Here is a 14,446-nt window from a genome sequence, read left to right on the forward strand (position 1 = left end):
CGCACCAGTAGGCCTGCCCCATCCTCCTTTCCTATATGGAAGGCTATTCCTCCAGCGGAAGCGGCCCCCCGATGATGCACCAGTAGGCCTGCCCCGTCCTCCTTTCCTATATGGAAGGCTATTCCTCCAAGGATATGCGATGTGGCACAGCAGGCAGTATGCACGTTATTCGCCTAAGGTGACGGACATGCACGGGAAGGCAGGGTCAGACATTTTTGCTAACATAAACTAAACAAGACAAAACAGTGTGAAACGCATAGAGGATTGAAGGAGGGATGTAATGCAGGGAAGTAGCGGAAGAAGGTGAAGGCTCACTTTAACCCCTCCTTACTCTATTTAAAACTAAAAAGTTGGTTTCATTTACATTGGACCTTGTATTAACACAGGGATGTTTTCAATTGATTGTAAAGCTTCACATTTTTTTTCAACAAACATGTTATACAACGTACTTTCCTGCCAATGGCTCCCGCTGCTGCCTCTGTGAGCAGAGAGAGAGAGGAGAGAAACACTCAGATGGACACAGACCTGGATCAAGAAAGGACTTTGGTAAGTATTGGGGGGTGAGAGGGGGATGCAAATAGAGGGAGATTTGTTAACTCAAATGCAAGGAATGCATTAGGGTAAAAACTGTCCAGCCTTTACAACCACTTTGAGTTTTAGTATATGAAAGCCACCTGAAGTGGTTGTAATCCCTTACATATACCCAGTGAAGTGAATGAACTCAGGTGATACTACACAGAGATTAAACAAATCCTCCTACATAAATTGTACCTGTTTATCTATAGTCTTCTCTTCTTTACATCCAATCAAAGTGCCTAAAGTATAAGCTTTTCTAAACTGTCGGGAAAAATAGGGACAGAGAGCTGAAGTTACACACTGCAAAGCTCAGTAAGGAGAGGTCTGAGAGCTGATTGGAGGAAAGGGACACACAGCTCATAGGAACAGAGCTGAGGCTGTCAATCTGCTAAAGGTCCCTACCCTGTCACTATTTTTTTCTTTGTGTCAGGAAAAATTGTCAGAATTGATTCATATTGATTGACACTTTGTTCCTTTAATTGAGACACACTACACACTATACAAGAAAATGCTTTTTAATATTTAATTTCTGGGGTTTACAACCACTTTAAGATTTATATATGCAAGTATAATGTTATTGGCGCATTCAACTTTAGTTAGCCATACATATTACAATGGGATTTGGCAATTCACTTCTACACTGATCATCAAACTAAGGGGTCACTTCTTCACTGACCATCAATGTAAGGGGTCAATTCTACACTGACCACCCATATAAGGGGTCACTTCTACCCTGACCATCAACGTAAAGGGTCTCTTCTACACTGACCTCCAATGTGATGGATCACTTCTACACTGACCACCAATATAGGGGGTCACTTCCACACTGATCATCAAACTAAGAGGTCACTTCAACACTGACCATCAATGTAAGGGGTCACTTCCACACTGACCACCAATATAAGGGGTCACTTCTACACTGATCTTCAATGTAAGGGGTTACTTATACACTGATCATCAATGTAAAGGGGTCACTTCTACCATGATCATCAAAGAAAGGGGTCACTTCTACACTGACCACCAATATCAGGGGTCACTTCTACCCTGATAATCAATGTAAGGGGTTACTTCTACACTGACCTCCAATGTGATGGATTACTTTTACACTGATCATCAGCATAAGGGTTCACTTCTACACTGACCACCAATATAAGAGGTCACTTCTACACTGATCATTAATGTAAGGGGTCACTTCTACCCTGATGATCAATGTAAGGGGTCACTTCTACACTGACCTCCAATGTGATGGATCACTACTACACTGGCCATCAATGTAAGGAGTCATTTCTACACTGACCACCAATATAAGGGGTAACTTCCACACTGGTCATCAAACTAAGAGGTCACTTCTACAATGTCTATCAATGTTATAGGTCGCTTCTACACTGACCACTGATATACAGTAAGGGGTCACTTCTACACTGACCACCAATATAAAGGGTCACTTCTACACTGACCACCAATATAAGGGTCACTTCTACACTGATCATTAATGTAAGGGGTCACTTCTACACTGACCATCAATGTAAGGGTTCACTTCTACCTTGATCATCAACATAAGGGGTCACTTCTAGACTGACCTCCAATATCAGGGGTCACTTCTACCCTGATAATCAATGTAAGGGGTCACTTCTACACTGACCTCCAATGTGATCGATTACTTTTACACTGATCATCAGCTTAAGGGTTCACTTCTACACTGACCACTAATATAAGGGATCACTTCTACCCTGATGATCAATGTAAGGGGTCACTTCTACACTGACCTCCAATGTGATAGATCACTACTACACTGGCCATCAATGTAAGGGGTCATTTCTACACTGACCACCAATATAAGGGGTCACTTCCACACTGGTCATCAAACTAAGAGGTCACTTCTACAATGTTTATCAATGTTATAGGTCGCTTCTACACTGACCACTGATATACAGTAAGGGGTCACTTCTACACTGACCATCAATATAAAGGGTCACTTCTACACTGACCACCAATATAAGGGTCACTTCTACACTGATTATTAATGCAAGGGGTCACTTCTACACTGACCATCAATGTAAGGGTTCACTTCTACCCTGATCATCAACATAAGGGGTCACCTCCAATGTGATGTATCGCTTCTACACTGACCATCAATATAAGGGGTCACTTCTAGACTGATCACCAATATAAGGGGTCACTTCCACACTGATTATTAAACTAAGAGGTCACTACTACACTGACCAGTGACCACCAATATAAGGGGTCACTTCTACACTGATCATTAATGTAAGGGGTCACTTCTACACTGATTGTCAATGTAAAGGGGTCACTTCTACCCTGATCATCAATGTAAGGGGTTACTTCTACACTGACCACCAATATAAGGGGTCACTTCTACCCTGATCATCAACATAAGGGGTCACTTCTACACTGACCTCCTATGTGATGTATCACTTCTACACTGATCATCAAATGAAGGGGTCACTTCTACACTGACCACCAATATAAGGGCTCACTTCTACACCAATCATCAATGTAAGGGGTCACTTCTACACTGACCACCAATATAAGGGCTTACTTCTACACCAATCATCAATGTAAGGGGTCACTTCTACACTGATCTCCAATGTAAGAAGTCAATTCTACACCGATCTTAAATGTGAGAAGTCACTTTTACACTGACCATCAACGTAAGGGATTACTTCTATAACACTCACCAACATAAGGGGTCACTTCTACACTGACTATCAAAGTAAGGGGTCAGTTCTACACTGGCCAACCTAAGAGGCCACTTTTTCACCGACCACTAATGTAATGGATCATTTCTACACTGATCATCCATGTAATGAGTCACTTCTACACTGACTATCAGCGTAAGGGGTCGCTTCCTCACTGTGTACAAACGTAGGGAATCACTTCTGCACTGACCACTGATGTAAGGGGTCATTACAATTTTCACTGTGTTTCTTTTTTGACTATTAATAAAACCTATTTTATGTCATGAATATTACGTAAACCCCATTCTTTATTAATTTATTTAAAACTCTTTGTAACCTACAGATCATACTAATGTACTATGAGATATAGATCTAAAAATTATAGTGGTGTTTCCCTGAGACTTTAAATCTATTTGAAGGATACTTCTATGGTAAAAAGGTTGAGGAAGGTTGACCTAAACTGTCTTTCCTACACTAATTCTTCAGGAGACCCAATAACCTAGTTTACAGACAGGTGATCACATGACTCAGTAGCAGCTGGCTAAGAGCTTTAAAGGGTTAAAGGATGAGTATTAGAACCACAAGATTTCTATGCAGCCGTCTGGCAGTGCAGGGTTAAGCGCTGTGCATATTAGTGTTGTCTTCTCAGTCTCCTGGCAACGCTGACATTACTGAGGGACGTCAGATCCGGGAAAGACCAACCAAGGCATTGAGAGACACCTGTGACAGACTGAGACATGAGCAGCCAGTGAGACAGCCACCTGAGTGACAGTAAACACGCTGCAGAGAGACTGGCAGGGGAAAGCAACATTTTCTATAAGAGAGTCATTGGACCCAAAGCAAGGCAGACAGCCTACAGGAGGCAGGCAACGCATCTGAGATGGGATGGAAATTAACCTGCAGTCAAAAAAAGATATTTATCTGAGTTAGTGAGTGACTGAAACAAGTTGATAAACATAACAACCGATCTGCCAGAACACAACACCACCTAATTTTGGTGAAAAAACACATTCTGGCTTCTGAAAAGGATGGTTCAGATTCAAGAAAAACATTTAATATTAAAATAAATAGTTCTCATCATAATACAAGTCATCTGTTAGAAGAACGAAGAAGGAATGTCAAAGAATACAGTGAGCTGCTCAACAAGGAAAATGAACGAGGAGCATCAAAGAAAGGAAACAATTTAGTTAAAAATACAATAAAGACGTGTCGTTAATCCGCTGCCACTTCGGTCCCTGAGAGACAAACAGAAAAGACCTCATGAAATAATTTAACAGATGGCGAGAGACATCTGCAGTGTGTGAGATTGGTCATCTGTGAGACAGAGGTATGGAATGACACCTGTTAGACTGCTCCAGAGTGATGAAACACAGAGGGATTGAGTGACTCCGAACGATGAGCATTTCTGCCAGAAGGATCAGGTGAGTGGAAGAAGGTAAGATGGACCTGCACAAATGTTAAATACTAGATGTAACAAAACAAGGAAATATTAAAAAGGACACCTAACAATTTGAATCGGATGAGGTACCTATGGCATTTAGCCAAAGAAGACAAAGCCAGTATTTGTTGCCTTTAGAACTGTCTTCAGTATTCATTATTTCTTGATAGGGGATGGTCGACGGAGCGGAGGAAAATAGACCCACAGGATCACCTTGAGAAATGGAGAGAAGACAGGGGAGGGGGGAGGGAGGATGTACAATAAAGCAGCAGCACAGACTTAAAACACTGAAGAAGTGAGTGTTACAGGCAAGCTATATTGGGGAAGAGAGAATCGTGAAAGCGGAGTTAGATACTGGAGACCTTAACGAATGATACAAGATCAGTCTGGAAGGACAAACAATGCAGAACTGTTGACAACATAAAGCTTGAGTTATAATATGTAATATAGCCTGAGAGGTAATCAAGACACATTTGTTTTCTCTTCAGGAGGTCCAGCTAAAAGCATCACACAGAAGGTCTGGCATGCAGAAGTATCTCATGAGAGCCTTTGAACCATTGAAGAAGTTGTCCACATCCAAAATGCCATGACAAATTTTGCAGCCTTTGGGCAATGAATTCAGAGCCAGGCACGCTTCACCCCTCTCCACGGGGTTCCATCCATCAGTCATTAACAGGGTCCATCCACTCCTCATCCTCCAGTTCAATCAGCTCCGGAGACATTGGTCGTGTCCTCTCTTCCAATGTCCGCCGACTCCATGGAGCCCTAAACCGTCTGCTAAGTGAACAGGAGAGGGAACAGCTTTTGCACTGTTTGCGACTTTATCACTCTCGTAGGAATGTTTTTGACCTGGTAAGGACACTGCGCCTTATTCTGCGCCCCCAGGACCAGAGGCAACTTTTCCCAATGCTACGCCTTGTTATTCCCCGTTCTGATCAATTATTGTTTGATCAGTACACCTCAGAAGGACTGTACATAAAGGATTTGCCTTCAGGACCTTCTGGATACAATTTGGTTTTAGGTGATGGTGGTGTGTCAGCATTCAGCAACCCAATATCAGGGACAGCGCAGGCCTTTAACTCATCTATCCCAGGCACAAATCCTGCCTTTAGTATTACAGTACCAGGGACAGCTCCTGCCTTTAGCATTCCAAGACAAGGAACAGGTCCTGCCTTCAATACTTCAGTACAAGGGACAGCTCCTGCCTTTAGTACCCAAGCACCTGGTCCTGCAATACCTGGAGCATCATATCCTGGAGGACCACCAGTCTACAATAACTCCCCATCTGCTGCCCCCAAGCCTGAGGTTCGTGAGGTTCGTCAGGTCCTACTTAAAAGAAACAAAAACCAAGAGGGACTTGGTTTTAGTATCCGAGGAGGTGTGGAACATGGCACAGGCATCTATGTGTCACTGGTTGAACCTGGTTCTTTGGCAGAAGAAGAAGGACTTAGAGTCGGGGATCAGATTCTAAAAGCAAATGGGCAATCTTTAGACAGGGTCAGCCATAGTGAAGCTGTTAAGGTAAGTTACTTTTACTTCCAATACCAATGAATATATACCATAGCTTTCCATTGCAGAGGCTTGTGTTCCTAGCTGGGTGATTGCAAACTAGAGGAACAAACAAGAAAGTGCCTTCAGTGCTGCAAAAAGCAAGTGGCTTCATATTAGCTGCAGGCCTATGCAACATATTGGTCAACGGTTGTGACAATACCTTTTGAGTTTCTGAGATCAGTTAGTATAGAAAACTAAATACATTGAACTTAGTTGATGTGTATGGTCTACCTCTATGCATGATTTCTAAGCAGTGGCTCGAGAGTCACATGTGGCTCACACTTCCCTCTAATAATGCACTCAGCAGCTTCTCAGCATGTACTCGGTTTGTTTCACTACCTGCTGCATTATATAGTTCTTAGAAGAGTTAAGGGAAGCAAGGATGGCCTAATTTATATTATTATTATTAAAAAACATAATCTATTTATAGACTCTTTTACAATGATCCTGATATGTCATAGGTTGCAATATCAAAACCCATATCCATAGTAACAAAGCTAACAGCAGCTGTCTGCATGTAGCATACTGTATATGCCTGTTCACAGTAATGTATTTGCAATGACCATTCGGGGATCAATAATGACTCAGTTGGGTTTTTATAATAAATAAGCCCAATAACTGGATTGCCCTCTTAACTTGTTATATCTGCAAGTAGCTCGCAGGCAGCAAAAAGTGGGGGATATCTGCTGTAAGCTATCAAGCTGCTTGCTGTACACAAATTACCGAATTGAAAATCTGCATCTATTACCGTCTATCACTCTCGATTAAAATGACAGCTGGAATGCCAGGGTGACTGCAACAAGAAAATACTTTCAATTACAGATTCAATCCCTTCAATAGATATTCATTAGCTGAAACGCTCTAAAAACCAGAAGCCTGAAGTTGGTTATGTGCATTCACAGAGATAAAACGGAAAAGCCTCTTTTACTAGAAGCACCGTGAGGAGCTCTGCTAAACCCTTTTTAAAGGGCAAGTAACACCAGAATGAAATGTGGATTTCCAGCACTGAGAGCCCAGCGCCTGGTGAATTTTGGTGGTAGGTTTTCATCTCTGAAAACAAGCCTAAAAAGTGTCTACCCTACACCTTGACCCTCTAACTTTAACCTAATCCTAGGAATCCCAACACTAATACCCCTCCCCTATAACTAAACCTTAATCCTCATAGCACTGAATGCTTAGCCTGACCCTGAAATTGAACACTTAAAGCCCAGCTCTGAGCACAACAAAAAAAAGGTTGGCAGTGGGGCCCTCCACATTGCAAGGGTTAAATGCTTGTTAAGTACAAGGGCTTGCAGAAGAGGATCTATTACTTACACGACGTCCTGCTGTATCCCTGTCCCCAAGGCTAGGTTTAGACCTGTGTCTAAACCCGCCACTCCTCTGAAGAGCAATCTGCATTCAGACCACTTTTTTAGAGGTGATTGACAGGCAGGTGAGGAGCTGATGTGACCCCTCCTAACTGCCTGTTTTAATGCCATTTTTACTAAACAAACATACCGCAACCGGGTGCATTGCATGTGGCTGTAAAGTTTTAGTGGTGCTTCCCTATGCACTTGAGTGAGTCTTGTTTGGTGGGCTTGCCATCCACCAATTGCAACATATTTGGTGGTTTTTACCACATGTGCAAAGGAAAGCTTTGTGACTGAGGCATGTAAACCCCCTCTTTTGCTACCATTGCAGCTTAACCACTTTACCACTAGAGCATTTTGCTGTCTTACGTCTGGGCCACTTTTTGCGATTCGGCACTGTGCGACTTTAACGGACAATTGCGCGGTCGTGCGACGCTGTACCCAAACGAAATTTACGTCTTTTTTTTCCCACAAACAGAGCTTTCTTTTGGTGGTATTTGATCACCTGTGCGATTTTTACTTTTTGCGCTATAAACAAAAAAAGAGCGTTTGTTTTGAAAAAATAACAATATTTTTAACATTTTTTTATATGAAATTCCCCCCAAAAAAGATGTAAAAATCTAATTTTTTTTAAATTTTTGGCCAATTTGTTTTCTGCTACCTATGTTTGGAAAAAAAAAATCGCAATAAGCATATTTTGATTGGTTTGCGCAAACGTTATTGCGTTTACTAACTAAGGGAAAGATTTATATCATTTTTGGTGTTTTTTTTTTTAACGAGTAATGGCGGCGATCTGCAATTTTTTTTGCGGGACTGCGACATTGCGGCGGACAGATCGGACCCTTGACTGACATTTTTGACACTTTTGGGGGTACCAGTGACATTACTGCAGTAATCAGTGCTATAAATATGCACTGTTACTGTAAAAATGACACTGGCAGGGAAGGGGTTAATTTTATTGGAGAGGGAGGGGTTAATGTATGCCTGGTGCTTACTGACGTGTGGGGGGGGAGGTGACTGTGTGAGACAAGGACAGATCGGATGTCCAGCTATGCTGAACAGTCCGATCTGTCACTCCCTGTCACTGAGGAGATCCGCCCGCTCTGTTTACACAGGCGGGCGGATCTCCAAACTGGATTCCCCGACAATCGGGGCAGAGCAGCGGCGATCGCCGCTGCTCCTCCGCTGGCCCGACTCCCGCTGTGAATGAAAACAGCGGGAGCGCGCCGCCTACAGGGGGAGGAGTCTGGCGACGTAGGTCTACGTCGTCAGACATACAAGAGCCACTTTGCCGCAGTAGTACTACGGTACTCAGCGGTAAAGTGGTTAAGGTGGGGCGGTGAGGGGTGGGGGTGGCTTGTCTGTGCAACTTTGACACCCCCCCCAACCTCTAGTCTAAATGAGGCCTAAAGCTCCAGTCTTTCATCATATACAGTGCAGGGCTATTAACCCTGTATTATATGTAGCAGAGGCAGTAGCGCAACCGCAGCTGGGAGGCTTCAGCAGACTGGTTGCATGGATTGAAGAAACCTGCTGGAACAAGCAGAAGGTAAGTAATACTGCCTCTTCTGCAACCAACCAAACCTTATGATCTTTTTAACACTTGCTGTGGGGTGTCTCCACTGCAATGTTTTTTTGTTTTTTTTTTTTGTGCCCGAGTTGGGCTTTAACCTTTTACTTAACCTTAAAGTAGACTTGAACTCTGGAAGGCAGGCATTGGGGAAAAAGGACGGAATTCACCAGTAAGGCCTGTGGTGTTCCTGTAGTTGATCTTTTCCCTGTAAATGACCTATAATGCCTTGTTCTACGCTGTGTCTCTGTCTAATGGCCCCCATCTAGCTAAAGAGGAAGGCTTTGCTTCTTCAAGTCAGAGCTGAAGAAGCAACAGGAGATGTGGAGGAAGAACAGATCCAAAGAATGAATGAAGCAGGAGCAGGGAGATTCTTGCACTGCAGGTCCTCAATTTCAGCTTTCACCAAATTTCACGAGACTAGCAGTCAGAGAAGGCAGTGTCTTAGAAGATCACACACAGCAGCTATGAAGCTACAGAACAGGAGTGTCTAGACAAAGGAAGCCTACTGCTATCTTCAGGAATAATTCTGGACAAGAGTTAGATTTTCATGGTACTGCTTAGGTGCAATTTACATTTCTAAAAGTTCCCTGTAACATAGCAGGTCTACTTCGAAGACCACTTCTCAATTCGGGTACAGAGGTACATGTCTGTTCAATGTGCACCGGTACAGCTGCTTGTAGTTTGCATTGGGAGAGCATCTGATAGGGCCACAACATAGGAGCACAACTGGAATATTGTAAGTGAGTGTTGTTACCCTAAAGGAGGATGTGTTTAACCAAAGACCTTCATGATAGGTTACATAGTTGGCAAGACTGAATAAAGACATCAGCCCATCGAGTTCACCCTGTGTGGGTATGGGTGTGTTTGAGTTTATGTCAATAATAATTCCCATATCCCTTTATGTCAATAATAATTCACATATCCCTGTATGTTGTGATCATTGAGATGGTCATCTAAAGCTGGCTATACACCATACAATTTTCATGTTCAATTTTCTTTAGATTTACCTTCAACTTTGTAGTGCAAGGGCCTGCCTGATTGCATACAAATTGAAAATGTTTAGGTTTGACCTCCTATTATATGGTTTTGGTAAATCTAAAGGAAAGTTGTACAAGAAAATTGTATAATGTATGGCCAGCCTAAGAGTTTTTTGAAACTATCAACACTCCCCGCTGACACCACCGCTTGAGGAAGGGAGTTCCACATCCTTACCACACTGACAGTAAAGAACTCCTTACACAGATTAAGATTAAACCACTTCTGCTCAAATTTAAATTAGTGGTCACGTGTCTCAAAGGTTCACCAAGTGACTTATCTTAAATGAGATGCTAGTGATTGGGTTTACATGTACTTTAGCCAAACACTGTCCTACCATATCTTTAAGACCTAACTATAACTTTAATCTCCATCCCTTACCCCTAGCACCAAATTAAGCTAGCCAGACACTAGTAGAAATTCATTAAAAAATAAATTTGTAACAGTAAATGTGGTTTTAGTTAATCAAAGTCCATTCATTCCTAAATTGAATGTTAAAAGCAAATAACATTTTTGAAGTACTTTGAACGACATTCCTCAAGTCGTTAAACATATGAGGAATTTTCACAAAAGTATCTGTACAAATGCTTGTACAAACATTTGTTCCAAAATCTACTATCGTATGGCCAGCGTTAACCTCTTTAAAACCAGTACATAACCTGCCAATGCCAAAAGGATCAGGTCCCCCTGCATCAAAATCAAAACCAAAAGCCCCCAGTCCTTGCACCAAAAAAAAGTTTGCACTGAGATACTGCTCTTCAGCAACAACTGATTCATGCCAGACACACCTGCTGAGAGAAATACAAAGGTTGCCACACTGGGCATCTTGAAAATTTTAGTTGCTTGACAGTCATGCTACGTCTTTTATTTATTAACTTTGGAGTAACTGATCTCAAACCAGCAAGCAGTCATTGATGTATTGATCTACATACTTGCCAGGAAACTTGCATTTTCAGGAACAGTCAGAAATGGCAACCTGTGCATTCCTCTAAGTACAGATTTCGGTTAAAGCTTACCCAACCCAATACAAAAAATGTAATATATGGCAGCATACCAGTCCTTAATTGTGGTGGCTGCACCATTTTTTAGACTTTTTGTCAGCCAGTAACAAACTTCCTGTCCTAGCATGGCTACGCACACTCACTCACTGTGCTGTATCTATAGAGGAGTAGCTTTGTAGCCCTAGGACAGGACTACAAAACACTTTCAACTGTTTTTTAACAAACCAAAAGGGAGCAAATAACAAGTTTATCGTTAGAGTTTACATACAGGATCAGTGGGAGTAGTGGGGGAATAATGCTATCTCTGTGTCCACCTCTACCGCATATTCTTGACAGACACAAGAAGAAAAGTTATTTTTTGGTCATAGCGGCAGAGGTTTTTTCTGATTCAGACCTGCTAAGAGATAGTGAATTTGATGGTGTTGGGACCTGAGGTAGCTGTCACTCAGTACCTATAATTGGTATTTTAAAAAAAACTCTACTATTATTATCCTTTTATCCATTATGGGTAATGTGTGGGCTGCTCCCATACACCAAGGGACTCACAAAATAAGTATATTAGTTGGATCAAAGGATTGGAGTGCCACACACCGAAATGTTGAGATCCAGACAGGAGGCTTAATTCCAAACATGTAGCAAACCTATTAGCCAACACATTTGGGGGGCCTCCCTCCACCCCTTCTTAAGGGCTCAATAAAATAGCTGTTGAGGAACTAGTAGTAGTGGATAAAATAAGGACAAATTGTAAATTAAAAATGCTTGACCCCCTTCAGCAGCTGAGGATTGAGCATTTAAAAGCTGCTAAAGGGGGATGGCCAGTATATCAGAGCAGCCCCAATCCACGTAGCAACCTCTGGCACTTAGATCCCTTCCAGCACAAACACATCAAAAGTCCACAGCAAGGTCTTTACTCACAATGCCCTTGGAGCGGTCTGCCACCCAGTCTCCACAGGTAGATCCTCATTAAGGATAGATAAAAAGATCCTTCCCCAGAACTAGGACCTCAGAACAGTGCCCTCCAGCAAATAATCCTTTGGTAATATTCCTTGGGCCCTCAGCCCAGCTCCTGCTGAGACCCAGACTGCAATCTCCTGTTTCAGAAACTCTCTCCCAGGGGCAGTAGCCCCCAGGAGACCGGAACTCTCACTGAAGAGGAAAGACAATCACCCAGAGTTCCAAAACATTTACCACCTTCTCAGCCACTTTTTGAAAATCTCCTTTCAGGGATTGGCTGGGGCATGATAAATATTTCTAAGGAGACACCAGTGCTGATGTCACACCACTGTATGATTATGGGTCAGCAGCGGCTTTTCATGTAAGAAGCTTGTGGTTTTCCTTTTAAATTTTAACTGTTTATGCATCCACATTAACCACTTGCCGACCATATAACTGATATATACGGTGGCAAAGTGATAGGGCTATAGCCAATCCTGGTCTGGGGCGTGCATGCGTGCTGCCAGTGGCTCACTCCAGATGTGATCACACACAGTGGAAGCCCAGCGGCGGGTACAGTGGACTCGATGTCCACCGGCACCTATCGACTGTTCAGCACACAGGCAGAACAGCGATCTGCCTATGAAAAAAGGCTGATTGATGTTCTGTCAGTGGGGAAGGCACTGATCTTGTGTTCCTGCAAAGCAGGGACACGGATCTAGCTGTATGCCTTTCCTTAGTAAAAGCACCTCCCCACAGTACACAAGCACTGGCTAGGAACACATTTAACCCTCTGTCATTAGTACAGTGACAGTGTATATTTTTAACACTGATCAATGTGTAAGTGTCACTGGTCCCCAAAAAGTGTTAAAAGTGTCCCCGTGTCCTATTTGTCAGCCACAATATCGCAGTCCCGTTATAAGTCGTTAATCGCCATCATTATTAGTAAAAAAATAAATAAATAAAAATATCCCATAGTTTGTAGATGCTATAACTTTTGCGCAAACCAATAAATATAAGCTTATTGGGATTTAGTTTTACCAAAAATATGTTACATATGTGCCTAAATTGATGAAGAAATTTGATTTTTTTCAATGTTTTTATGTGTTTTATAGCAGAAAGTAAAAAACTGTTTTTTTTTTTTTTTTTTCAAAATTGTCGTTCTTTTTTTTTTTTTTAACAGCGTAAAAAATAAAAGCCGCAGAGGTGATCAAATACCACCAAAAGAAAGCTCTATTTGTGGGAAAAAAGGGCATAAATGTTATTTGGGTACAGCGTCGAACGACCGCGCAATTCTCAATTAAAGTAACGCAGTGCCGTTTTGTAAAGAATAGCCTGGTCATGAAGGGGGGTAAATGTTCCGGAGGGGAAGTGGTTAAAATACTACACTATCAGAGCATTATCTTGGCTCCTGATATTTATCCTAGTTTGACCGTATTGAGAAGTGCCTTTGGATGTGGATATTGGGCACAGTCCTTATGCTATCAGTGGATGTATGACATAAAGATAAAAGTGTGTATGCTGTTGTAATGGTAGCAATCGTCTCTGGGGATTGATTACTTCACAGGGAGGTGGTAGCTGACCTCTGAGCACGTGTTCGGAAAGATATTTTCACTTTAGAAGGTGTTGGATTCTTTCTCCATCATCTCTTTACAAGAATGATTTCTGGATTAAGACTAACCTTCACAGATGTTTGACTGCTCATCTGTATCTCCCTGCCCTGTATTCTGGAAGCTTCTTCCAAAGACAGGACGGAGAAATCATACCCCCAGCTTAGGAAACTTGGAACAGACAAAAACAATCAATCAATCGCTGCTCCACTCTCTACTGTGAAGCCGAAAACTAAATTTACATAACAGCTTAACTAGGAGGTAGTTTTGGAAAAAAAAACCTCCTGCTTGGATTTCAACATTTTGATGTGTCACTCCATGCCTTTGGCCCAACCAACATATCAGACCTGCTCAGCTCAGACCTGCTCAGCTCAGACAACTAACAGAAACATATGGGTCATGTAAACAGTGAATAACGTGGCCATCTACAAAAGGTGTTTATGATACTTTTTTTTAAGACCTCACAATATATACATTTTTAGTTGTATTTGGAGGCTTGGCTTCTGTGGGCTTTTATTTTGTGATTGGTGGCAACATCAGTTGACCTGCCTCTTGCGCAGCCCCTATATAATCTTGCTTGTCTTTATAATTGTATCACCTATCCTGAACAGAAGAGCGTGGCAGCAAAGAACATCAAAGTGGGGATCTCTCAGGGATCTCTTGCTTAGAAGATCCCAGTGA

At 42.2% G+C, this 14,446-nt stretch overlaps 1 protein-coding gene across 4 annotated transcripts in view; it reads left to right on the plus strand.

The window, feature by feature from the left end:
• The first annotated feature begins 3,950 nt into the window (after window positions 1-3,950).
• Window positions 3,951-14,446, plus strand: part of WHRN (whirlin) — a 383,412-nt gene continuing 372,916 nt past the window's right edge. For 2 of the 4 annotated variants that reach the window (XM_082264619.1, XM_082264622.1), the window contains exons 1-2: window positions 3,951-4,696; window positions 5,202-6,234. In XM_082264619.1, the coding sequence (XP_082120745.1) occupies window positions 5,326-6,234 (909 nt within the window). In that variant the 5' untranslated portion in view covers window positions 3,951-4,696; window positions 5,202-5,325. Of the gene's footprint in view, window positions 4,711-5,020; window positions 6,235-14,446 lie in introns of those variants that run through there. The other 2 variants (XM_082264620.1, XM_082264621.1) reach the window with 2 other exon arrangements.

This window comes from Pelophylax lessonae, assembly GCF_965119305.1.
Source record: "Pelophylax lessonae genome assembly, chromosome: 7".
Lineage (NCBI taxonomy): Eukaryota > Metazoa > Chordata > Amphibia > Anura > Ranidae > Pelophylax > Pelophylax lessonae.